The 24,837-nt window shown below is 42.7% G+C and overlaps 4 protein-coding genes across 4 annotated transcripts in view; 3 read left to right on the top strand and 1 right to left on the bottom strand.

Annotated features, from left to right (window-relative positions):
* The window catches only part of nf2a (NF2, moesin-ezrin-radixin like (MERLIN) tumor suppressor a), a 20,233-nt gene extending 14,741 nt beyond the window's left edge, over positions 1 to 5,492 (bottom strand). The window contains exons 1-4 of the mRNA XM_088993470.1: positions 5,358 to 5,492; positions 4,444 to 4,569; positions 3,036 to 3,158; positions 2,839 to 2,922 (exon numbers count right to left, since the gene is read on the bottom strand). Coding sequence (XP_088849596.1) covers positions 2,839 to 2,922; positions 3,036 to 3,158; positions 4,444 to 4,569; positions 5,358 to 5,471 — 447 coding nt within the window. The 5' untranslated portion in view covers positions 5,472 to 5,492. The remainder of the gene's footprint in view (positions 1 to 2,838; positions 2,923 to 3,035; positions 3,159 to 4,443; positions 4,570 to 5,357) is intronic.
* Positions 5,493 to 6,645: 1,153 nt separating this feature from the next.
* On the top strand, positions 6,646 to 16,623 carry fbxo21 (F-box protein 21). The gene is made up of 12 exons (XM_088993469.1): positions 6,646 to 6,893; positions 7,224 to 7,359; positions 8,700 to 8,809; positions 9,630 to 9,751; positions 11,027 to 11,173; positions 11,251 to 11,390; positions 12,401 to 12,537; positions 12,621 to 12,800; positions 12,954 to 13,086; positions 14,286 to 14,476; positions 14,562 to 14,719; positions 15,574 to 16,623. Exons 1-12 carry the CDS (start codon positions 6,646 to 6,648, stop codon positions 15,762 to 15,764), a joined length of 1,893 nt encoding a protein of 630 aa, XP_088849595.1. The 3' UTR covers positions 15,765 to 16,623.
* Positions 16,624 to 19,230: 2,607 nt separating this feature from the next.
* On the top strand, positions 19,231 to 21,668 carry LOC148898659 (uncharacterized). The gene is made up of 2 exons (XM_088993466.1): positions 19,231 to 19,445; positions 20,116 to 21,668. Exons 1-2 carry the CDS (start codon positions 19,256 to 19,258, stop codon positions 21,063 to 21,065), a joined length of 1,140 nt encoding a protein of 379 aa, XP_088849592.1. The 5' UTR covers positions 19,231 to 19,255; the 3' UTR covers positions 21,066 to 21,668.
* A 509-nt stretch (positions 21,669 to 22,177) lies between these two features.
* Positions 22,178 to 24,835, top strand: LOC148898658 (uncharacterized). The gene is given in 3 exon segments (XM_088993459.1): positions 22,178 to 22,415; positions 23,055 to 23,638; positions 23,640 to 24,835. Coding segments are annotated over 3 exon segments (1,767 nt in total). The 5' UTR covers positions 22,178 to 22,306; the 3' UTR covers positions 24,714 to 24,835.
* The last annotated feature ends 2 nt before the right edge of the window (positions 24,836 to 24,837 follow it).

Genomic DNA, 24,837 nt, shown 5'->3' with positions numbered 1-24,837 from the left:
ACAGTCATGTGCAGTGAAACAGTAATGTGTATGTGTGATTGTGGATGCGGCGAAACAGTAATGTTGTGCATGTGAATCAACGGGATGCGGAAAAACAGTAATGTTGTACATGTGAATAAACGGGATGCGGCGAAACAGTAATGTTGTGCGGCAAAACAGGAATGTTGTGCATGTGTGATTGTGGATGTGGAGAAACAGTCATGTTGTGCATGTGAATAAACGGGATGCGGCGAAACAGTAATGTTTTTCATATTTCATTTGCTCTTTGCCGTGAGCCAATCAGACGATCACAATCCCGCTCCGCATACTAAAATTGGGAACGTTGGTCACGTGACTGCGAAAAGCCCACCGAGCCATAGTTGATAATCACCTTCAAGCTCTTTTAAGATAACGTCGTGGATTTGCATAAACGAGGCAATTTATCGCCCAAGGGGTCAAAAAGGCAAACGAATGACAATTAGCAAAAAAGAAAAAATAATTTGATGCTTTGGTGGACGGTTTTAAGCAGACGATTCCATAAATGATAAACGTCAAGACAGTTTTTGTTATTGTTTTTGTTTTTGTTATTATTATTGTTGTCATTGTTGTTATTGTTATTATTATTATTAATAATAATATGATTATTATTATGATACATATTAATAATATCAATAATAGTATTAATATTATTGTTGTTGTTATTGTTATTATTATTATGCTCACCCACAGAAAAAAATATCCTGTGACTGTAAAGTGTCCTTGAGAGTTTTGAAAGGCGCTTATAAATGGAATGTATTTATTATTGTTGTTGTTAATTAGTATTATGATTATTATTATTACTATAAATATTAATACAATTAATATTCATATTCATAATATTCATAATACCAGTATTATTATTGTTGTTGTTGTTGTTATTGTTATTATTTTTATTGTTGCTATTATTGTTGTTATTTTTATTGTTATTATTATTAATAATAATTATATGATTATTATTATGATAAATACTAATAATAATAATAATAATATCAATAATAGTATTAATAATATTCATAATATTATTATTGTTATTATTACTATTATTATTATTGTTGTTGTTGTCATTGTTGTTATTGTTGTTGTTGTTATTGTTATGCTCACCCGCAGAAACAAAATATCCTGTGACTGTAAAGTGTCCTTGAGAGTTTTGAAAGCCGCTTAGAAAGGAAATGTATTATTATTATTATTATTATTATTATTATTATTATAATTATTATTATTACTTGCGAGCTCGCCGCCTCATTTCAGAGCCAAGTCAATTTCGCTTCCCGCTTGGCCGAATTCGCGCTCGACCAGAGAGTCCATTTCCTTCCCCCCTCCCCCCTCCACTCCTGCCCTCCCTTGAGAGAGGGGGGGGGCTTTATCTCCAAAGCACCTCGTCAAAATCCACCGGCGGCGCGGCGCACTCTTGGAATACAAATCAGCTTGGAGAAGCCGCCGCGGCAACACACACACACACACACACACACACAAAAAAAATCGACCATCTTTTGTTGCTCCGGCGACATTTTTTTTCCCCCGCGCAAGTGAAAATAGACGACGGGTTCTCTTGCAAAGGGACATCGATGCTTTTGTGCTTTTTTTTTTTTTTCCTTCTTCTTTATCTTCTTGATCCGCACCGCAGCTTCTCTCGGGTTGTTAAATTGGCGAAGGGGGCGAGCGCCAAGCTTGTCCGCGGTCGTTACCGACTTAGCGCTCCTCGTCTCAGTCTGGATGGACTGAGTCCACCTGTCAAAAAAGACACCTCTCGCTGTCAACTTAAGCCAGTGGGGGGGATGGGCGGTTTTCGGTCAACCTACCTAGCTAGCTACCTAGTTAGCTACCTATTTGATATATATTTGCTGTCTGTTAGCTAGGTAGCTGTCTATATAGCTAGCTATCTATTAGTTATCTAGCTGGCTAGCTAACTATTTATTACATACCTATTAGCTAGCTAGCTAGCTAGCCTTCTATCTAATTGAGTGAACGCTGGCGCGTGTGGCTGCTGCTGCTCAACCACGGAAAAAAATCATCCTGTGACTGTAAAGTGACCTTGAGAGTTTTGAAAGGCGCTTAGAAATGAAATATTATTATTATTATTATCATCATTATCACCATCATCATCATTATTATCATCATCACCATCATTATTATTATTATTATTAGCTATCTAGTTGGTTAGCTATCTATCTATGTATTAGCTATCTGGCTATCTATGTAGCTACTTAGCTGGCTACCTAGTTAGCTATCTATTTGATATATGTTAGCTGTCTATTAGCTAGGTAGCTGTCTATCTAGCTAGCTAGCTATTAGTTATCTAGCTGGCTAGCTAACTATTTATTACATACCTATTAGCTAGCTAGCTAGCCTTCTATGTAGTTGAGTGAACGCTGGCGCGTGAAAAAAAATCATCCTGTGACTAAAGTGACCTTGAGAGTTTTGAAAGGCGCTTAAAAATGAAATATTATTATCATTATTATTATCATCATTATCACCATCATTATTATTATTATTATTATTATTATTATTATATAACTTAGGAATTAACTCTTTTTTTATGATGAAAGAAGAAGGATTCTTATGCTGCATTGAATGTTGATGTAGTCCTAAAAGTGAATATTCTATGGTTCCTGGAATTTGAGAGACAATGACAAAAACCCTGGCACTGCAGTGGACACATTTTCGCACATCATCTGCCAGTGAATCTGTTCAGGTTAATTTTAATTTGCCATATATTTTATTTTCCACCTTTCCCTAATTGTGTCGTACTCATTTGTCGTTAACACCATCTTTAGCAAATGAGGCATTTTGACGAGTCTGGGGTCAAAAGCCAACCCTGACCTTAGCATGTACGGCGTAGGAGGCCAAGAGCACCGAGGCTTCGGGAGGACAGTGGATCTCCTCTTCCAGGATCTTCTTCTTCACCTGCGGACGGATTCAAAGAAGAGACGTGAGCAATATTCCGCTTTTTTTCCCCCCAGATTTCATCCCTCTTCCCTTCCTTACACACAAGCAAAAAAAAAAAAATGGAGGCCAACCTGCAGGAAGAAGAGATGCTGCGTGATATCCTGCACCAACTCCTCTTCGACATTCTCCGGGTAGAACTTAGCCAGGAAGTGTAGTGTGATGGGCTCCTCCTTGGGGACTTCCTGATCCAGAACCTGACGACACACAAAACGGCCATGCGAATGAGGAACTATCACCATGTGGATTGAGGAGCTCCATTTCGCTAAATGTGTGGCATTCCATTGCCTATGAGGTGCGCTGACGTGAATAGAGGAGTTTCCTTTCCTTATATATATACAGTGATACATCGGTTTTTGACCAGAATCAGTTTCAAAAACCTGTTCGAAATCCTATTTGTTCAAAAACCAAAACAGCACTTTCTATTATAATCAATGTAAAAAATGTTAATCTGTTCCAAGTGTAGAAAACAACTTTTTTAAAGCACTTGTTGCACTGGATAAACATGGAATAATAGAGCAGGTCATTTGTAAAATACGGTGATACCTTGGCTTACGAACTTAATTGGTTGCCAGACAGAGTGTGTAAGGCGAAAGGTGTGTATCCCAAAAAAATATTTCCCATAGCAAACCTTTAAAATGAGAATAATCAGTTTTGAAGAGAACAATTATGTTCTCTTTAGCTGGCTTGATAGCTTTTTGGATCAAGTGTACAGATGGCTTGTGCGGGTTATTTGTGGAGCCTGATTGATGGGATATTTTAACCTTGCAGTCTACACTCTGCTTTTGAACTATCAAAGTTGAAACGAGTCCAAAATTCACTGTTTTCTATCCATTTTCTCACTCTCTCTCTGTCGTCTGCCTGTCTCTTTAATGTTCAAACCACCCCCACCCCCTCACTGCTGCGTTCTTGACCAATCCCGTGGCTTTATCCGAAGACTGGGGGCTGGGAATAGAGGACAAAAACAGTTGGCTGCCATTTTATTGTAAGGAGAACAGCCTTGTTCGCCAACGACACATCACTCATTGTGGCAGCTCCGTGTGTATCCCGAAAAATAGTTTGTATGCCAAGGTAAAATTTTCATAAATGTAACGTTCGTAAACCGAAAACTTCGTACGCCAAGGGGTTCATAAACCGAGGTGTCACTGTACTATAAAAAACTGCAATATTTTATTGTTACTAATTTTAACATTGGAATATAAAAACATCTCTTTGTGTCTGCCACCGGTTGTGTTGGCACCTATTCCAGTTGTCTTTGGACAGTAGGCGTGGGACATCCTGGACCAGTTTGCTCACCAATCACAATTCCGTAATTCGCCGACAGGCTTTGTTTCGTGGCTCCACAAATGTTTCAAAATGTGTGACATTTTTGGGTGGAAATTTCTCATAAGCACATTTGGTAACATTTCCCCGCTTTGCAAGCCAGCTGCTCATGAGCTTGACTGTTGGAATTTTTTGGGGTAGAATTTCTTTACACCTCACCTTTTTGTCCATCTTCAGCCAGGCGACCGTGTCCTTGACATGGTACCTTAGGCCGAAGAACCAGGTCTCCCTCAGGCCCAGCGTTCTGCACACCAGCTCTAACAGCTCCTTCCCCTTCCACTTGGTCTGCCACACACAGCGCAAAAGGATTGTTTCTTATCTCCTGATAACGAATCAGTTTGTCAACCCCCTCTACAAGCAACGTATTGTGATAGGCCGAATAATATTAAGAATCATCATAGATTTTATTTTAAAGGACAACCGACATCTCCGGACAAGTTGTGTCCATAATATGTAAAATTGCTTCAAATTACTTCTACTGAGCGTATTTTAATAAGATTCCACCGCATATAGCTAGATTTTACGTTTTATGACTCGCGCCGAGTATTCAGGAAGTCTTGTTTTTGAGCTGGTGACGAGTCCGTACGTGATGTCACTAAAGGACCGCCCCCTGACCAAAAAAAGACACATTGTAGCAGTCCTTCCATCACGTCAATGTATTTTGCTGTATTGTTTGGTCTGAAAACCTTGTGTTGCACTCAAAAGCCGCCAGAAGAGGGCGTCCAAGCTCCATATAAGGAATTTATCAGCCTGTGGAAGCGGAGGTGGCCACTGGAGGTTGCCATTTTGTGCGCAGAATGCGCACGAAAAAAAAAATATCCTGTGACTGGAAAGTGTCCTTGAGAGTTTTAAAATGCGCTTATAAATGAAATTTATTATTATGAATATATTTTCCGTGGGTGAAGTCACATTGTTTTTATTATTATAGCATCCACCGCTCTCTGCTGCCATCTAGCGTCTCGGCAGGAGACTCACCACAGTATCGAACGTTGATCAACCTGTGGCGTTTTTGAGTTACCTTGTAAGAAATTGTTTAATTTTCTGTCATTTTCTTTCTGTGTTGATCCACTAACCTCGCAGCTGAACTCCATGTCCGACTCCATGGTGCAGATCCTAACGTTGAAGCTTCTGTTTTGTTTCCTTAACAGAGAGTTCCATCCCAGTTTGGCCGCCAAATTGCTCGCCATCGTCACGAAAAATGTCCCATAAAAACGACAACCGCCGCAGAGTCCACTACTCGCCCAACGAGGACGTGAACGCACCGTCAAGCCATTTTAAAGCACATTCAGACGACTTCGGTGTGGAACAATCCAGTATCCACGCATGCTAATTTCAAGCTAACAAACCAAAAATTGGAGCAAAATCGAGGTGAGGTAGACACGATCATAATCCAGGATTAGATATCCAACATGTTGGAGAGTTCGGCAGATTGTTAATACAATATGTTTGCTTCTCCTCCACAGAAGTGTTAAATGCTCACGTTGTTTTTAGCAAGCGCAAATGTTTAGCTAACCAGCCATGGAACAATGCGGCATTCATATACCCTTGGGAAATGTTACGATTACATTGGGAAAAGGACACACTGAAGAAGCTAAATGGATGTGTAGAGTCACGGCCCGGGCTGGCCTTTTTATACTAAAATAAGACAAATCGTTCTGTCACATTCCACATTTGTTTTTCTTTTTGATTTGAATTTGAAATTAAGCTTTTTGTGTTTTCATTCCACCGGGAAAAGCATTGCACCACTTCAGCCAAACTCAGGAGCAGCAGGCGCTGCGTTCCATGGCCTTCTCAATATGTACTTACCGCGCTCACAAACGACCATACTATGGTGAGTTGTACTTTACATCAAACCGTACATGTTATGTGCTATATAATTTATTGAAAACGCGGCTCTGTATAATCGAAATTGTGACAAACAATTGTGTATTTCAACTACGTAGTGGTTATCACTGTACTTAGTATCGAGTCGTAAAGGCATCATGCCTCACCTTCTTTTGGCAAACAACCAATCAGGAAATAGCTCTAGTAAAATGGGATGGCGAACCGTGTGGTGCGTTCCCGCCAATCGGAATATGTTAACACGGGCTCAACATTATATCTGCAATCTTATATTTTGTATTTAAAACACATAAAAAGGCGCAATTGTCAAATCATTGTGAATTGCTGACTACTGTAAAATTTGCAGTGTTTGAAGTTCGATTCGCTTTTTCGAATCCCCGAAATGCACGTCTCCCCGCCCTCTTCCCCAAATAACCTATTAGAGAAGCCCGCTGCCCTCGCCCTGTCATCCCAGCCAGCCCCCTTGCGCCATAAATGGGCGTGGCCGCGATTTTGAGGTAATCTGGGTAAACAGAAAAGATGGCGGCGTCTGTCGCCGGAGAGACTCTATCAAGCCTGACCGGGACCAGGATCGGCGACGCCGGCAGCGCAAATCGCGACCGCCGCGGCGACAAGTTAACCGATTTGCCCACCGAGTTGTTGGAACACATTTTGTGCTTGTCGGTGCTCGAACACGTCGACATTTGTAATGTGTCCTGCTGCTGCCTGCGCCTGCGCGACGTTTGTCACGGCCGAGGGAAGGTTTGGGGGCACCAGTACAAACTCAGGTCGTTATGATTGTACAGTACTTCGAGTATATATTTTTTTCATCGTCAGTCATGTTAGCGTATTTTTCGTGCTTTTTCGTGGCTTCGTCCCGGTTCAGTGCCAAGCCAGTTGTTCTTGCTTTCCGGTTCGATGATGCATCACTTTTCATTGAATGACTTTTTCTCATATTTTCAACCCATTCCACACAAGCTGAGCACGCGTGTATATTAATGACAATAAATATCAGTTTGGCAGTTATCATTTCAGAGTGAACCGATGAAATTAATCAAGAGTCCGCCGGCTTTATGGGATCGTTGTGTTTAATCTACCTGCTCATCTTCACTTTTCAGATGGCCTCGGCTGCAGAAGTTTTACCCCCAGAATGAGAGCTGCGACTGGCTGCGCGAGTATAAAACGCGTCATCGGGTGGGCATCCAGATCCGGAGGACGGTGGGCTCCATCTCCAAGCGCTTCTTCATGGAAGTGGTGAGTGGACAGGCAAGCCAATTAATCGTCACGCATGTTGAGAAACGTCCGCAAACTTAAAGGACAACCGACATCACTTTTTTGTTTCCTAACTGACATCAGAAAAAAACGTTTTATAGCATCTAAAATACCCCAAACACGCAAACATTCAAATGCAAAACACCAATAAAAATGACTTATAGTGTCCAAAAACTACTTCAAATTGAACCCGGAAGTGGCCAGTTGCAGAAGGTCCCGCCCCCTCGTTCGTGGTGTCACCCCAAGACATCTTGCCTTGCTCCGGAATCTAAACAATGGCTTCAGATTTGGAAAAGATGCTTTCTTGTTACTCATCCAGTTATGAATATGATTCAAATAGTTCTGAAGAGGAAAGCATAAATGTTTGCAATCGATTAAAGAATTTATTCCTGTCATTTTGATGCATCTGGAGAGAAATGTAGTGACAAACTCTTTAATACTCACAGTACCCAAAAAAAGGCAGTAGAGGGCGACAAAGCTCCGTGTAAATTGTCTCCTGGGACGTTTTGTAAGCGAACATCAAATACACGTAGAAGTCTTGGCGCAACACACGATTCACCATCGCGTTATTTATGTGTTTTCCTTCTAATTTCGCCAACAATACGATGTTTGTGTGCTTGTTCAAATTGTTCCGGTCTCCTTTGTGTGTGTGTGCGTAAAACCCACCCCTCTGTCTTCTACCACGGATTTTAACCAATGACGGGCGGCTTTACGGCTCAGATAAGTGGCTTTATATAGTGGACGAAACGCAGCTTGTGCGCCATCTTATGCATTTTCTGAGCGCTACATCGGAGTCCAGATCTACACCGGTTTCATCGCTTGCAGACGGCTCGAATTGATACGGAAGGACTTCTTGAATCGATTGCAAACGTGTATGCTTTCCTCTTCAGAACTATTTGAATCATATTTATGACTGGATGAGTAACAAGAAAGCATCTTCTCCCAGTCTGAAGTCATTGTTTTGATTCTGGAGCAAAGCAGTTTGTGAAGGAGTATCCCGATGTGACGTCACGAAAAGGGGGCGGGACTTTCTGAATCTACCCAGTTTTGAGCTCAGTTGTCGCAGTTTTGGGACACTTGAAGTCATTTTTATTGCTGTTTTGCATTCGACGAAAAATATCATCCTGCGTGTTTTGGGTATTTTAGATGCTACAAAACGTTTTCTGATGTCACTTAGGAAACACAAAAAATGGTGTTGGTTGTCCTTTAAAGCGCATGTGTAATTCAAAATGTCATAAATGGGCAAACAAAGTTAGGAGGCGCTGTACTTCACTAATCGTGAGTTTAAAAAAAAAAATTGTGAAAAGCAATTATTGTTGCAGCCATGCATCGGCCAGGTGCTGGGCGATACCTTCGCCGAAATCGAGTCGCTGGGGATGCCCGAACATTTCTGCGAGGATGAGCTGCTCTTTATCCTTCAAGCTGAAAAGAGGTTTGGCTGCTCTTTGTGTTTCAAATCAACCTTGTAAAGTGATACATCAGTTTATGGAACGCTTTAGCTCATGAACTTTTCGCCTTCCGAACATTAAATTTGCGAGAATATAATCTTGGCACACGAACCAGTTTTCGGCGGACAAACCAAACCACACAGCGGCACGGTGGACGGTCCTTTGAGTGCAGACTTGGTTTGCTATCGAGTGGAGTACTTATGCTGTTATGAGACCGAAAAAGACCCCACCATAGGCTCGCATTAAACCGAAGAGGATACAAAAGAAAACGATGGTCGAGCAGAAGAAGGAGATCATCAAAATACACGAACAAGGTGTGCGTTTGTGTGACTTAGCGTCCCAGTACCAGTATGCTAAGTCGACCATTGCTACGTGTGGCTACGTGTGGTTTCTGTGTTATCCACGCAACCGCTTCAGGCAATAGAAGAGGTTGAAAAACTTCTGTTGATTTGGATTCATGAAAAGCAGCTAGCAGGGGACATTGTGAGTGAGGGTATTATTGCAGAGAAAGTACGGCAACTTCACTCGGATATCATCAAGAGGCAACTGCATCAACGACCATCACAAAGGTCAATAAAACGACTTTATTAGGCAGTAAGGTTTATTTATTTAATTACAACACAATAGCACATTTATTATACATAAAATAAGGTATATTTTGTGTAGTTTTAAGTCTTATTTAGAAGGAAATGATGTCTTATGGGGACCTGGCAACGGATTATTCTCATTTGTAATGCTTTCTTATGGGAAATAAATGTTTAGCAGATGAACTTTATTTTTTTGTGTGTGCGTTTGTCTCTTAAGAAAAAGCCTGACGTTAAAGTACTATGCAAAGAAGATTCTGTACTTCCTGAGACAGCAGAACATCCTGCGGGCGCTCAAGACTTTCCTGGAGCAGCCGCCCGAGCAGCAGTCGGCACTCGCAGGTGAGAACGACCTTTTGCGCCAAGTCACAAGAAGCCTTGCTTGAAAACACACAGAGAAGGTGTTGTTGTTTCATGCTTGGGTACCGATAAAGCGCTGGTCAGACCTCTGGCGGTGTTGTTGTTTTTCCACAAGGGGGTAGCATTTCACTTTTTTCCCATGTTCGCACTTTGCTTCAGCTGTTGTTAAAGCGCTATATAAACTAATATATATGTATTGCATTGTATTTTGGGCAGGCCCTCTCATTTCAAGCTCATATAACTCCAGACCCATGTAATTTAGGAGTTAACTTTTTTTTCTGATAAAAGAAGAGAATCTAAGGTTTCTAACGCTGAATTGAATGTTCATGTCATCCTAAAACTCAATATTTAGTAGGTCCTGGAATTCAAGTGACAGTGACAAAAACCCTGGCACTGGAGTGGACATATTTTTGCTTGTCTGCCAGTGAATCAGTTAATGAAGAACTAGTTTTTTGAAATTTGAAATCAAAATTAATGATGTAATAATAATAATAATAATAATAATAATACATTTCATTTGTAAGCCCCTTTCAAATCTCTCAAGGTCACTTTACAGTCACAGGATCAGTTTTTCTGTGGGTGAGCAGCGGCAGCCACACGCGCCAGCGTTAACTCAACCCGGAAGTAAATAAATAGAGAGCTAGCTAACCAGCTAATAGATAGCCAACAGATAGCTAGCCACTCAGCTGATATGTTTTGTCGTGTACTTCCGCCTTCCTCAGAGTGTCACTAATGTTGTTGTGACGCGCCGTTAGCGCTTTGCTTCAGCTGTTGTTAAAGCGCTATATGTATGTATTGCATGGTATTTTGGGCAGCCACCCTCATTTCAAGCTCACATAACTCCAGATCCATATCATTTAGGAATTAACTTTTTTTCTGATGAAGAAAAAGAGAGTAAGGTTTCTTACGCTACATTGAATGTCTATGTCATCCTAAAACTCAATATAACAATACTCAACTGTGGCTCCTGGAATTTTATTGACAATGACAAAAACCCTGGCACTGGCGTGGTCACATTTTTGCACGTCCGGCAGTGAATGACTTAATGAATTTCTAGTTTTCAAATTTAAGGTAAAAAATAATGACTGCTTTTGTGGTTTACATGGGACAATTTGCTATTTTTGTGTTTACTTTAGCAAGCATCACAGAACTCAACAATGCATGATTTGCTTTCGCGGGCCGAATCAAATAATGTGAGGGGCCAGATTTGGCCCCCGAGCCTTGACTTGGACACAGACGGTGTCCACTTTTCTCCAGGTGCCGTCCTGGTCGACCGATACTGCAATCCACTGGCCGATGTCACGCTGGACGCGATATCGGCGCAGTTGGACGACATCGCCGAGAAGGTCAAGAAGACGCTGCGGGTGAAGAATCCATCCCATCCAAGCCTTCGCGTGGCTCCAGGTGACTTGGGTGGGGGGGTGAGGGGGTCTCAGGAACTGCCCCCTGACTCGCGATGCTCAATTTTTTTCATCTCTCAGGGGTCGAGCGTCTTCCGTTGGAGGACTTGGAGCTCCAGCGGCAGGTCTTCTGCGCCCTCAACGCAGTCTTGTACGACCAGCTGCAGTACAAGGGTGACCAGTTGGACTACTACAACCCGCTCAACTCTTACATCCACCAGGTTGACTTGCAGACACTGGAAAGTTGATACAAAAGAATTTACGGTTTAAAAACGTGAAAAAATACGTGCTTACAAGCTACAGCGGTAACTCGACTTACAAATATCTCTTCGTAAAAAAAAAAATTCAAGTTACGAAACATCTCAAGAAGAAAATAGTGCTTCTTGTTTGGAATGAAATTTCAACATTTGATCGGACACTGTGGACAAAGGCTCGGACCCAGAAAGATTATCTTTTACTGCCGGCAGGAGATATAGTCATTCATGACAGACGCCCGAATTCTGCAGGCCTCTGACAAGCTTTTTAATGAGAGTAAATGCAAATTTAAGTGATACATTAGTAAAACATAGTTTTCTTGATTAGAATACCACACCTCTTAAGTTCTAAGCACGAACAGCTGTAAGCAATAAAACATTGTCTTTTCCATGAACTGATACATTTGGAACCTGGCTAGTGAGCTCTTCCTGCGAAGGAGTTTCAAGTCGTAAATTGCTTCAGTGATAAAGGAGTTACCCAAGTCCTAAATTCTTTCCAAGGCCAGATCTCCTAGATGAAGATGACAGTGTAACTTGCTGTGTCTGTTAAACTTAGTTTGACCTTTCAGGCCATCTGCGCCTTTTGTTTGGTTGGCAAGTTAAGCATGAAACTTTGAAATATGATAACTTCTTATTCTGTCTAATATCTATCAGGGTACCACAAAACCCGAACAAATTCATGAATGGCGCTCCACGTCATGCTTTTCGATATCCGACTTATGACCGAGTTCCATTCAAGTCAAAATGGTCGTAAGTCGAAATCCATTCAAAATGTTGAATAAAGACTCGCAAACTCCCCCTCTTAAAATGTTAAAAATAGGGTCTGGGGGTCGTGGTCGTAAGTACGGGTGGTCGTAAGTTGAGTCGGTCTTAAGTCGGATGTTACCATTCTATTCGTGAATGGCTGTGAAGGAGTTAATAGCATGAGAAACGTCTCGACGCCCGTTGCGACCCATCTTTTTTTTTTGTCCGGGCAGGTGCTTCTCCGCCGCAAGGGCATCCCCATAAGCCTGTCGGTGGTCTACATGACGCTAGCCCAGAAATTGGGCGTCAAACTGGAACCCGTCAACTTCCCCAGCAACTTCCTGCTGCGCTGGTGCCAAAACGAACGAGGGTACTTGAACGCAACGTTTAGTTCTCCACCCACATTTATTTTTTTGTCTTTGGGTTATAACATCCGGCGCTCCACCCGCGCAGGAGCGACGACATCTACGACTACGTGTACATCGACGCCTTCGGAAAAGGTAAACAGATGACGGCCAAAGAGTGCGAGTACCTCCTCGGTCACCAGGCCAGCGCCGACTGCTACGGCGGCATCGGCACGACCGACGTGCTGCTCAGGATGGTGGGAAACCTGCTCAACATCGGAAAAAGGGGGTAACTGTTCACTCGCCCTTTTGTTGCCATGCAAAATGAATGGCAGCCTAACCTCCTTGCCACCAGAGGGCGCCGTGCGTCACTCAAGTGCAAAAATGAACGCCGACTGAGACCATGATTTTTGTCGTTTTTTTTTTTCTTTTTCTTTTGGAGGGAAAGTACGGAGAAGTCATACCAGCTCCTGAGGGACACCCTGGACCTCTTCCTGACCATCAACCCCGACAATGTTCCCTACCTTCTGCTGCAGGCCAGGCTCTACTTCCATTTGGGCATCTGGCCCGAAAAGGTGCTCTCTCTCTCACACATAATCAACACTTCATAACAATAATTATAATCATCATCATCATCATAATAATAAATTTAATTTCTAAGTGAAATCTCACACTTTCCCTCCGGGCTCTACTTTCATTTGGGCATCTGGCCCAAAAAGGTGCTCCCTCTCACACATAATCGACATTTAATAATAATAATAATAATAATTATAAGAATACATTTAATTTCGATGTGAACTCTCACACATTCCCTCTCAACTTTCTACATTTTGCTCGTTCTCACGCTCTCTTTTTGTTTTATCTTCACTCAGATGCGGGGATTATTATTATTATTATTATTATTATTATTATTATTATTAATATTATTGTTATTGTTGTTGTTATAATGTTGTTGTAATACATTTAATTTCAGGCCAGGCTCTACTTGCATTTGGGCATCTCGTCCGAAAAGATGCTCCCTCTCACACATAATCGACACGTAGTAATAATGATAATAATAATAATAATAAATATTAATAATGATAATAATTATAATAATAATATAATATAATAATACTATTAATAATAATATAAATATAATATAATAATAATTATTATTATAATAATAATAATTATAATATAATAATAATAATACATTTAATTTCTAAGTGAACTCTCACACATTCCGTCTTAACTTTCTACATTTTGCTCGTTTTCACGCTCTGTTTTTGTCTTGTGTGCGCTCACGTGTGGGGATCCTGCCCGCTTTCGGTCATGCGCCTCTCATGAACACTCTCACATTCTCTCCATCCAAAACGATTTGAACTCATACAGTCTCTCTTGCACTCTTTCTCACGCATACGTAGACTCGGTCTCTCTCGCAATCTTTCACCAGCGCCCTCATCGCATTCTCTCTCATGCAGACACTTGTTCTCGACCTTGCTCTCACACATACTCTCATACGATTGAACCCCCAATGCACGCCATTTTCTCTCTCTGTACACTGTTACACTCTCTTAATTACGCATTTTCTCTCACGCTGACGCTGCCACACTTGAAATATGTAATTACTACACATTCCCTCTCATGTATACTCTTACTGTCACTGAGAGTCGCGCTCCTTCTCAAGCATTTCTGGACCCTCTTTGACACCCACTTTGACGCACTTTCATGGTGAGCCTCACAGTGCCGGCTCGCCCGCCCGCCGGTGACGTTTGGTACTCTCTCGGGTCAGGTTCTGGACATCCTGCAGCACATCCAGGCGCTGGACCCATCCCAGCACGGCGCGGTGGGTTACCTGGTGCAGCACACGCTGGAGCACATCCAGCACAAGAAGAACCCCGCCGCGCCCGAAGTGAAGCGGCGCGGGACGGACGACCACCGGGACGTCCGCTACTCCGTCGGTCTCGTCATGAAACACAAGAGGTGCGTTGGGGAACGAACCCCCCCCCAGCCCGAGGCAAAGCCGCCGCCATATGTCCACTTTTCCACCGCTTCTCCTACGTCCCAGGTCGGGTTACAACTGCGTCATCTACGGCTGGGACCCCAAGTGCACCATGAGCCAGGAGTGGATCACCACCATGAGGGTCCACCAGCTGCCCGATGGCACCGAGCAGCCCTTCTACAACGTCCTGGTGCAGGACGGCACCTGCCGATATGCCGCCCAAGGTGAAGCCGAACAATCATGGAACCCTCAATCCGATTTCATACTCTATAAAAGAAATAAATATTTCAGATCTATCTGTGTATATATATATATATATATATATATATATATATATATATATATATATAGCTAGCTAGTTAGCTATTTATCCATTTATTTCTGGCTAGCTAGATAGATTTATATATAAATAGCTAGCTAATTATTTATTATGTATTTGTGGCTAACTAACTACATAGATATATAGCTAGCTATCTATTTATTTCTTGCTATCTGGCTAACTAGATGGGTAGACAGCTAACTTGGTAGATACATAGCTAGCTATATGTGTATATATATACAGTAAAGTCTCGTTATATCGATATTCAAGGGAGTCCGAAAAAATATCGATATAACCGGGACTATCGATATATCCGACCCTGTTTGCATGTAATTTTGTCCGTGCGTTCATAGAAGTAGTATCGTAATAAGCAGTACTATCGATATAACAGATATCGATATAACGAGACTTTACTATATATATATATATATATATATATATATATATATATATATATATATATAAAGTCTCGTTATATCGATATTATATATATATATATATATATATATATATATATATATATATATATATATAAATACACACACAATGGTCACTTTTGTGAAAAAGTTACAATGAGGGAAACATAGTTCCATATTTTGGAAGGAAGTCATTGATCTGCAACCCCCCCATTTTTTTAACATTTTTTTTAAATTAATAAGTGCATGCTAATATGAAAACATGATTAAAAAAAATTGTCGCCTCTCGAAAATTGCGATGTTCTACTTTGGCTAGCATCGCCTCGTTGCCCCCTTTCCCCAGGGAACCTGGAACCCCACTCGGCCCCCCTGGAGATCGGGCACCCCGAGGTGGGCCGCTACTTCTGCGAGTTCGCCCACACGCACTACGTAGCCAACGACGAGCTACGGACGCGCTACCCCGACGACTGGGACCAGACGGAGGACACGGCGAGCCACCTCTACTCCAACGCTCGCCCGGCGACGCCCGTGTAGCAGACATGGAAAAGCTTGGCGGACATTTTATAAGGTACACCCGCATTGGCTCGTGACGCCGACCCCCCCCCCCCCTCGAGAAATATGGCGGCCAAAATATTGGGAACCACAACCGGTATTTTAAGTCTGCGCCGTGTACGCCAATAATGCCAATTTAGTATTTTTGTGTTCTACTATTCATCATTTTGTTCTCCACTGTGGAAATTTCTGGAGCTGCTCAACCTAGCTATCTGGCTATCTAGCTAGCTAGCTATTTGCTATCTGGCTAGCTACATAGATAGCTGTCTATTATCTGTCTAGCTAGCTATTACCAATTGCGTTACCGCAATTGGCTGCGACACACAACGATTCACCATGGCGTTATTGATGTCATTTTCCTTCTAATTTCGCCTTCAACACGGTGTTTTCAGACAAAGAAAAAGTACCCAAAATGCATTGTGTGTCACTTTCTTGGTCAGGGGCGTTCCTTTAGTGACGTCACGTACGGACTCGTCACCAACTCAAAAACAAGACTTCCTGAATATTCAGCGCGAGTCTTAAAAGGTAAAATATTGTTATATGCGCTGGAATCTTTGTCAAATAAGCTCAGTAGAAATCATTTAAAGTGATTTTACAAATCATAGACGCAACTCTTCCGGAGGTGTCGGTTGTCCTTTAAGAGTTCAATGCAAAAAAAAAAAAATCTTATCTCAGTAAAAAATGGTAAATTCCGGGTGTTGTCAATCATCTTCGAAAGAACAAAAGCAATGCACTTAGGAAAGCATAAAAAATCGTTTGCCACATGATTTTCCCCACCCCACACACACATTTTTATCTGTGACATCATCTGCCCGGCACGAAAAACAAGAATAAAAAAAACAATAAAACTATGAAAAGGAAACATCACACCTAGATGGAAAATTATTTGTGCATTTATTTCATGTGTGTGTGTGTGTGTGTGTGTGTGTGTGTGTGTGTGTGTGTGTGTGTGTGTGTGTGTGTGTGTGTATATGACTATTCTTGTGTGGACCACAATGATTTTATACCATACGCACTGATGACATTTTTGACAAGTGAGGACCTTTTGACTTGTCTTCACAAGTTTTTCATTTGTGTGTCTGTGTGTGTACGTGTGTGAGAGAGTCTAAAAGAGGCAAGGCAAATCCCTCACACAGCTTTATTGTCAATGTGTGCTAATATGCATGACATACAGCACAGATGAAATTAATGTCCTCTCGGACCCAGCGTGCTAGGCATGACGTGGCTAAAAAGACATACAATTGACAACAGACAAAGTGAGGTAGTGTCGCCTGGAAAAACGTGTGTGTGTGTGTGTGTGTGTGTGTGTGTGTGTGTGTGTGTGTGTGTGTGTGTGTGTGTGTGTGTGTGTGTGTGTGTGTGTGTGTGTGTGTGTGTGTGTGTGTGTGTGTGTGTGTGTGTGTGTGTGTGTGTGTGTGTGTGTGTGCGCGCGTGGTTGCGTCTACAAGAGGCAAATTTTGAAATTGGGTCCCCACGGGGCAAATCGCTCACACACATGGTCCCCACCATACTGCAAAAACGTGTGAGTGTAAGAGACAAAAAAAACATTTAGTCTCCTTTGTTGTGGGTTCGCATGTGTGTGTGGCTTAGCTGTTCCGTTTGGTGTAGCGACGCCCGCAAACAGAACAGCCGAAAGGTCTCTCCCCGGTTTGCGTTCTCATGTGCGACTCCACGCTGGCCTTGCGAGCCAAGGGTCTGCCGCACACGGGGCAGCCGAAGGGTTTCTCCCCCGTGTGTTTCCTTGCATGCCTACGGATTATCTTCTTCTTCTTTCACGTGGGCGGGGCCTGGACCATTTAGCACTAAACAGGAACCCACCCCACCCCAGCGGCGGATCTAGCTGACGAGCTGATGGACGACGTCTGCAACGCACCACAAGAGGAAGTCATTTTTGTTACGATACAGAGAGAAAAAAAGAACAATCGCAATGTTTAATGTCCAGTGATACCTCGGTTTACGAACCCCTTGGCTTACGAACGTTAAATTTATGAATAACAAGAAAATGGCAACCAACTTTTTTTTGGTCCCCTATTCCCCGCCCCCAGTCTTTGGCTAAACCCACATGATTGGTCAAGAACGCAGCAGTAAGAGGGGTGAATACAGTTTATTTCTTTAATTATAATACCATAGCACATTTATTATACATAAAATAAGGTATCTTTTGTGTAGTTTTAAGGCGTAGAAAATTAGAAAGTAGAAAATGATGTTTTATGGGCACCTGGGAACAGATTATTCTCATTTTAATAATTTCCTATGGGAACTTAATTTTTGGGATACACACTTTTCTCCTTACACACTGTCTGGGAACAAATTAAGTTCGTAAGCCAAGGTATCACTGTTTTTATTCTGATATTGCTGTACAACAGCTGGAGGAAGAAAAATCATTTGAGGATTGTACTTTAGCTATGGCTGTAATACATTTCATTTCTTAGCGCCTTTCAAAACTCTCAAGGACACTTTACAGTCAAACGATACAGACCAAGTGTTAGTGACATGATCAATCATTGGTAGGTATATAAATCAATATGTATTGTACTGTAGGAATTAAGTAAAATAACTTTTATTATGTATTATGTGACTGGAAGATAAAGCCTTTAAAGTTCTGTCTGTGGTGTAATATAAGGAAAAAGATGAAGCCCAAAGGAAAAGAACACTTTGGGTATGGCTGTCTTACAAAAAAAAATACATTCTGGAGGGCAGCACAAAGCTGATAATATGATGAACAGCAACATAAAAAGACAAAATAAACCAACAAGTACTGACAAACATCAACAATCCGCAATCGAAATGCAATAAAACAATGAATGAATGTACATAAATCTTCAATAAATACCTTCCAGGCTGCACATATCCCAAAAGGCGAGTCCAAAGGCGCGGAATTTGTTAAATAAATAAAATCGCCACGAAAAACAAAACACCTTCGTCTGCCCGGGCCAACTTGAACTCGCACGTCGCATGTGTCGCGCCGTTACAACCGGATATGTGCACCCGCTAAATAGTCCCCACTTCCCGTGTAAATACTTTTTAAAAAGGATTGCTATTCCGATTATATAAATATTGAAACAGGTGTTTGTTTTTAAAAACCGACATGTTATAGGTGTTGTGGCAGTTATGGGAACGAGATTAAATACACGTTTATTTCGTTCGTTTGGGTACAATAGTTAAACAAAAAAAACCTGAAGTCACAAATTTGACCATTCCCCACACAATTCTTAAAATCATCGGGACTAAACTATAGGCACCTTTTTAAAATTATAAAAAAAAATAATGGAGCGAATATTTTGTTGATATTTATATTTTAAGTAGCCTATTTTCAAAATGTCCAAATCTTTTCCGTTACGTATTTGACAAGTGAACCACACTCCAGCACAGTAGGCGTCGCTAACGTACATCAGTCGTGTGATGCAGCGCCGAATTCCACCCCCAAAAAAAGCAGAGAAGAAGAAAATGCGGACGTTGGCAAATAAGCCAAAATGAGCGATGCTGTAGTAGTAATACAAAAAAAAAACAGGTTGTCAAAGCCAACTTGGCAAGATAGCAAAGCAAATCGTCCCGAAATAGCGATGTCGTCCCGGGAGGAGCAAATTTGTCTCGCTCGAGACGCCACCGAGTGGCGTCCACGCGTAGAAGAAGCTGCTGACTGCACGACGCGCCGCAAACGAGGTGCAAACTCGCTCGCTCGCTCCCTTCATCACCTTCCGATTCCCGATTGGCATGGTTTCATTTTAAATATTCCCACAATGACGTTTCTTGGGGTTCAGTTCAAATAATTTTGTCGAAAACTGTAACATTTCCCATTATGGTCAATGTAATAAATATGTTTTTCTTTTAATCGCGATTGAACAATACAAACACTTTAGCTCACAATGAGACGCAACAGCAGGAAGTGACATATTGGGACGTGGAGGGGAGCATTCAGGTGCTTTCAGTTTAATCGAGAACCCAGCTATTAGCTGGCTATCTGGCTAGCTATTAGCTGTCTAGCTAGCTAGCTATTTGAGTCAGGAAACACGTTAGCTATCTATTAGCAAGTTGGCTAACTATTAGCTATCTAGCTAGCTTTCTATCTATTTCAGTAATACCGGCTTGAGTGAACGCTGGCACGTGTGGCTGCCGCTGCTGACCCACAGAAAAACGTTAGCCTGTGACTGTAAAATGACCTTGAGAGTTTGTTTTGAAAGGCGCTTAGAAATGAAATGAATTGTTATTTGCGGTTGGTGGCATAAAAAAAACATTTTGGGTTGAAAAACCAATTGGACGAGAACCGAGACGTTTGAAAACCCAAGTTGGACTTTGATTCAGCTCACATCTTTTTGTTGCTCGCGTCTTCTAGACGTCCAGCAGCTGATTGGTCATCGAGAAGAGCTCAACCCTCAGCTCCGGGTTGGGAGCTCGCGTTTGGAGCTTTCCCATCATGTCAAAGAGGGAAAAAAGGCTTCACCGGACCCTCATTTGAAAAATCTGGAGCCTTTCCGCATGAAGAAGGAAGAGGAAGAGACCGACGTCAACCACTTGCTTGTCTCCGTTGCCTCGGTGAAGAATGGCGGCGACGCACCCCAGTCGCCTCCGCTTCGTTGCCTCCTACGAAAGCCGTCGCCCGACAAGCGCTTGGCGCCGCTGTCGGACGGTGACGACACGGGCGATGCGAGCGACGCAGACCGCGACAGAGCCCTCAAATCCTTCCTCAAGAAGACGGGCGGCAGCTGCTCGTTTTGCGGCAAAACCTTTGTTCAAAACGGACCTCTGATGAGACACGCGCGAACGCACGCGTCGGAGAAACCCTACACCTGCTCCGCCTGCGGCAAAGGATTCTCAAATAAGTCCGACATGCTCCGTCACACGAGGACGCACACGGGGGAAAAACCGTTCGGATGCACCGTGTGCGAGAAACGATTCTCTCACAAGGAGAGCCTGGTGGCGCACACCAGAACGCACACGGGCGAGAAACCTTTCGTCTGCTCCGTCTGCGGCAAAACCTTCACTCAAAACTCGAGCCTGGCGGCGCACGCGCGGATCCACACCGGGGAGAAACCGTACGGTTGCTCGCTGTGCGGCAAGCGCTTCGTTCTCAAGCCCAACATGGTCTCGCACATGAGGACCCACTCCGGGGAGAAACCGTACGACTGCTCGCGGTGCGGCAAAACCTTCTCGTTCAAGTCCTGCGTGGTGACGCACATGAGGACGCACACCGGGGAGAAACCTTTTCGTTGCTCGCTGTGCGGCGAAAGATATACTCAGCGGGCCAATTTGACCGCGCACAAGCGGATGCACCACAAAGAGTGAGCGGCCCTAAAGACGTGTCAATGTCTCCACAGAGCCTTGGAATTTTTTTTTAGCTTTACTTTCTGTGTTTACCTTTCTCTATGCCGAAATGTGGAGTTGTCGCGTCAACACCATAAACGAGCTAAACCACGACGAGGGTGTCTGACCTGAATTTGCTGCAGAGTGACTTGTATCGTCCTATAGAATATTCACTGTATTCCATATCCAATGTTGTCCCTCAATATTACAATCCTGCCCCCTTTTACTGTGAAAATGTCCTTCACTGACCATTTGATAATACAGTAAAGTCTCGTTATATCGATATTCAAGGGAGTCGGAAAAAATATCAATATAACCGGGACTATCGATATATCCGACCCTGTTTGCATGTAATTTTCTCCGTGCGTACATAGAAATAGTATCGATATAACCGGGACTTTCGATATATCCGATATCGATATAACGAGACTTTACTGTATATTCAAAATTATATAAGTGACTCAAAAAAGCGGACCAACAATATCACAAGTCGAATGTTTTATCTGCTATTATTTAAAAAAAAAAAAATCTTATCCCGTGACTGTAGTGTTCTTGAGCGTTTTGAAAGGTGCTTAAAAATAAATGTATGATTATTATGATGTTGATTATTATTATTATTATTATTTATGTTTTATTTTTATTATTTTTTATTAGTATTATTATGTTTTTATGTATTTATTTTTATGTTATTATTATTTATTTATTTATATTTTATTTTATTATTATTCAGAATCAGAATCATCTTTATTGACAAGTATGTAGAACACACAAGGAATTTGTTTCCGGTAGAACACGCTGCACTAGTATCATCATCAAATTATTATTATTATTATTATATTTTTATTTTATTGTTATTTATTTTTATTTCATTATTATTTATTTATTTATGTTTTATTTTATTTGTATTATTATATTTTTATATTATTATTATTATTATTATTATTATTATTATTATTATTTATTGTTATAGACTGATTCACCATCAGCTTCCCGTTATTCTTTTTCGACCATTCTTTACTAACGCCACAAAGGGGCACTACCGTAAAATCAAGGATGCTACGTTTCTCGCAAAAGTACCGTCGAAGAAGAAAACGCGGAAGTTTATGTGCTCTTCAATCCGCGGTCGAGTACCAAGCATCGACATCGAGCTATTCTTCTACTGAAATTTTCTGGAATAAAACGTGAAATTGTTCCAAATTAAACACCGGGACCACTCGAAAGCGATGGCGTCGCACGAGGAGCAACTTTGTCGAGCGAGGGAGGAGAAGGATGAAGAAGTGCGACAACTGGCCGCCATTTTGTCGGTCTCCGGTGCCTTAGTGCACAGTCGAGGTTCGCCCCTTTATTGCGGCGTCGAAACGCAAGTAGCATTATTTTGATTAGGAGCCAATTTGAGAAAGACTAAAAAGGGGGAATATACGATAAAATTCTGTACGCCAAAACAGACAACATGGAAGTCGTATCTTTACAATGCATAAAAGGTTATTTATATTTGGTATAACGCTAACGTGTCTTGTTTATTAAACGAATTGGGCTCGCACAATCAAAACAAACCCCACGTAACCTCAAAATGTTCAGCGCTTAGACCAGAGGTGTCAAAGTCATTGATATAAATGACAAAGCCACATGATAGTTACGCTTTCCTCTCGGGGGGGCCGTTACGAATTTGGGGAAACCATTGGAATGGTTCATCTCCTCCACATATTACATACAGAATGCACATAAAAATAATTAAGAACTAGTTTTCAAATTTGAAGTAAAAAATAATGACTTGTTATTGTGGGTTACATGAGACAATTTAACATTTTGGTTCGGACTTAAGCTAGCATCATAGCATTTGACATCCTTGATTTGTTTTCATGGGCCGAATAAAATGATGTGACGGGCCAGATTTGGCCCCCGAGCCTTGACTTTGACATTTGGCCTCGACACAATACCTGAATGTATTTATTTTTTACTTGCATCTTGTAGACATCCAGCAGCCGATTGGTCATCGAGAAGGAGATCCGGATCCCCAAATTCCGCAGACGGCTAACGTTAAACAGGAAGAAGAGGAAGTCGACGTCAGCGAGTTGTCACTCAACGTCGTCGTCGTCAAGAATGAAGACGATGAAGGCGACGCAGCCGAGTGGTCGCAGCTTCACCGCCAAAGTCGCAGCGGAGACCTCTTGGCTGCTCCTCCACGCGATGGCGACTTGGAGAAACCCTCAAGGAGCGCCCGTCAGGACGACGGTTGTTTGGCAAGCGGCGCCAAAGAGCATTTGACCTGCTCGCTTTGCTGTAAAAGCTTCTCTTGCAAGTACAGCGTGAAGGAGCACATGAGAACCCACACGGGAGAAAAACCCTTCAGCTGCGCCGTTTGTCGTAAAATGTTTGCTTGCAAGTCCAACATGGTGAGGCACATGAGAGCGCACACGGGCGAGAAGCCAACCTTTCACTGCTCGGTTTGCGGCGACACGTTTGCGCAAAAGGGCTCGTTGGCCGTGCACATGGCGACGCACACGGAAGAGAAACGTTTCGCCTGCTCGCTCTGCGGCAAAAGATTCGCAAAGAGAAAAAAATCTGACGGTCCACGCGAGAACTCACACCGGAGTAAAACCTTATGGCTGCTCCATGTGCGGCGAAACCTTTGCCAAAAAGATCTCTTTGATTGCGCACACAGCCACCCACACTGGGGAGAAACCTTTCGCCTGCCCCGTTTGCTGCGAAAGCTATTCTTACAAGCGCAGTTTGAACATCCACATGCGGGCGCACACGGGCGAAAGTCTGGTGAGCTGCTCGGTTTGCCGCGAAAGTTTTTCGTACAAGAAAAGTTTGAAGGCGCACATGCGGAAACACACAGGAGAGAAACCTTTCACCTGCTCCGTGTGCGACGAAAGGTTTACCTACAAGCAGACTCTGAATGCGCACATGAAAAGACACACGGGAGAAAAACCATTCAGCTGCTCGGTCTGCAGCCAAAGTTTTACCTATCGGCCAACTTTTAATGCACACGTGAGGACGCACACTGGAGAAAAACCTTTCACCTGCCCGGTGTGTGGCAAAAGCCTTTCTTACAAGCACAGTCTGAACGAGCACATGCAGACGCACGCAGAAAAACGCTTTGGCTGCTCCGTTTGTAATCAGCAGTTTGCTCAGGAGGCCTCGCTGAGGGCTCACGCGGCAGCACACACGGGAGAGAAACCGTTCGTCTGCTCCATTTGCGGCGAACACTTCACTCAGAAACAATACATGCTCAAACACAAGAGAAGGCACACAGGAGAAAAACGCTGCACGTGCTCCGTTTGCGGGAAAAGCTTTGCCTCCAAGCAGCACTTGAACGTGCACACGTGGACACACACGGGTGAAAGACCCTTTGGCTGCTCAGAGTGCAGCGAGAGCTTCACGCAGAAACAATACCTGGTCAGGCACATGCGCAAGCACACCGGGGAGAAACCCTTCACTTGCTCCGTGTGCGGCAAAAGCGTGACGTCCAAGCACAGCCTGATGGCACACATGCGGGGGCACAGCGAGGAGAAACCCTTTGGTTGCTCCATCTGCGCCAAACCATTTTCCAGCAAGAAGAATCTCAATGTGCACATGAGGACGCACATGGGGAAAAACCCTTCGGCGCCTTCAAGCAAAACTTGAATGCGCACATTACGACGCAGAGCAAGGAAAGAATGTTTTTACATTCCGGGACCCAAAACAAAAAACTGAAATGCAGACAAATTAAAAAACTTGGGGGTGGGGAGTATCTTTCATTTTCAATTCC

The sequence above is a fragment of the Hippocampus bargibanti genome, linkage group LG04 (genome assembly GCF_051943395.1).
Source record: "Hippocampus bargibanti isolate YZ-2025 linkage group LG04, ASM5194339v1, whole genome shotgun sequence".
Classification (NCBI taxonomy): Eukaryota; Metazoa; Chordata; class Actinopteri; order Syngnathiformes; family Syngnathidae; genus Hippocampus; species Hippocampus bargibanti.
This window is presented reverse-complemented; position numbering and strand designations above follow the sequence as displayed.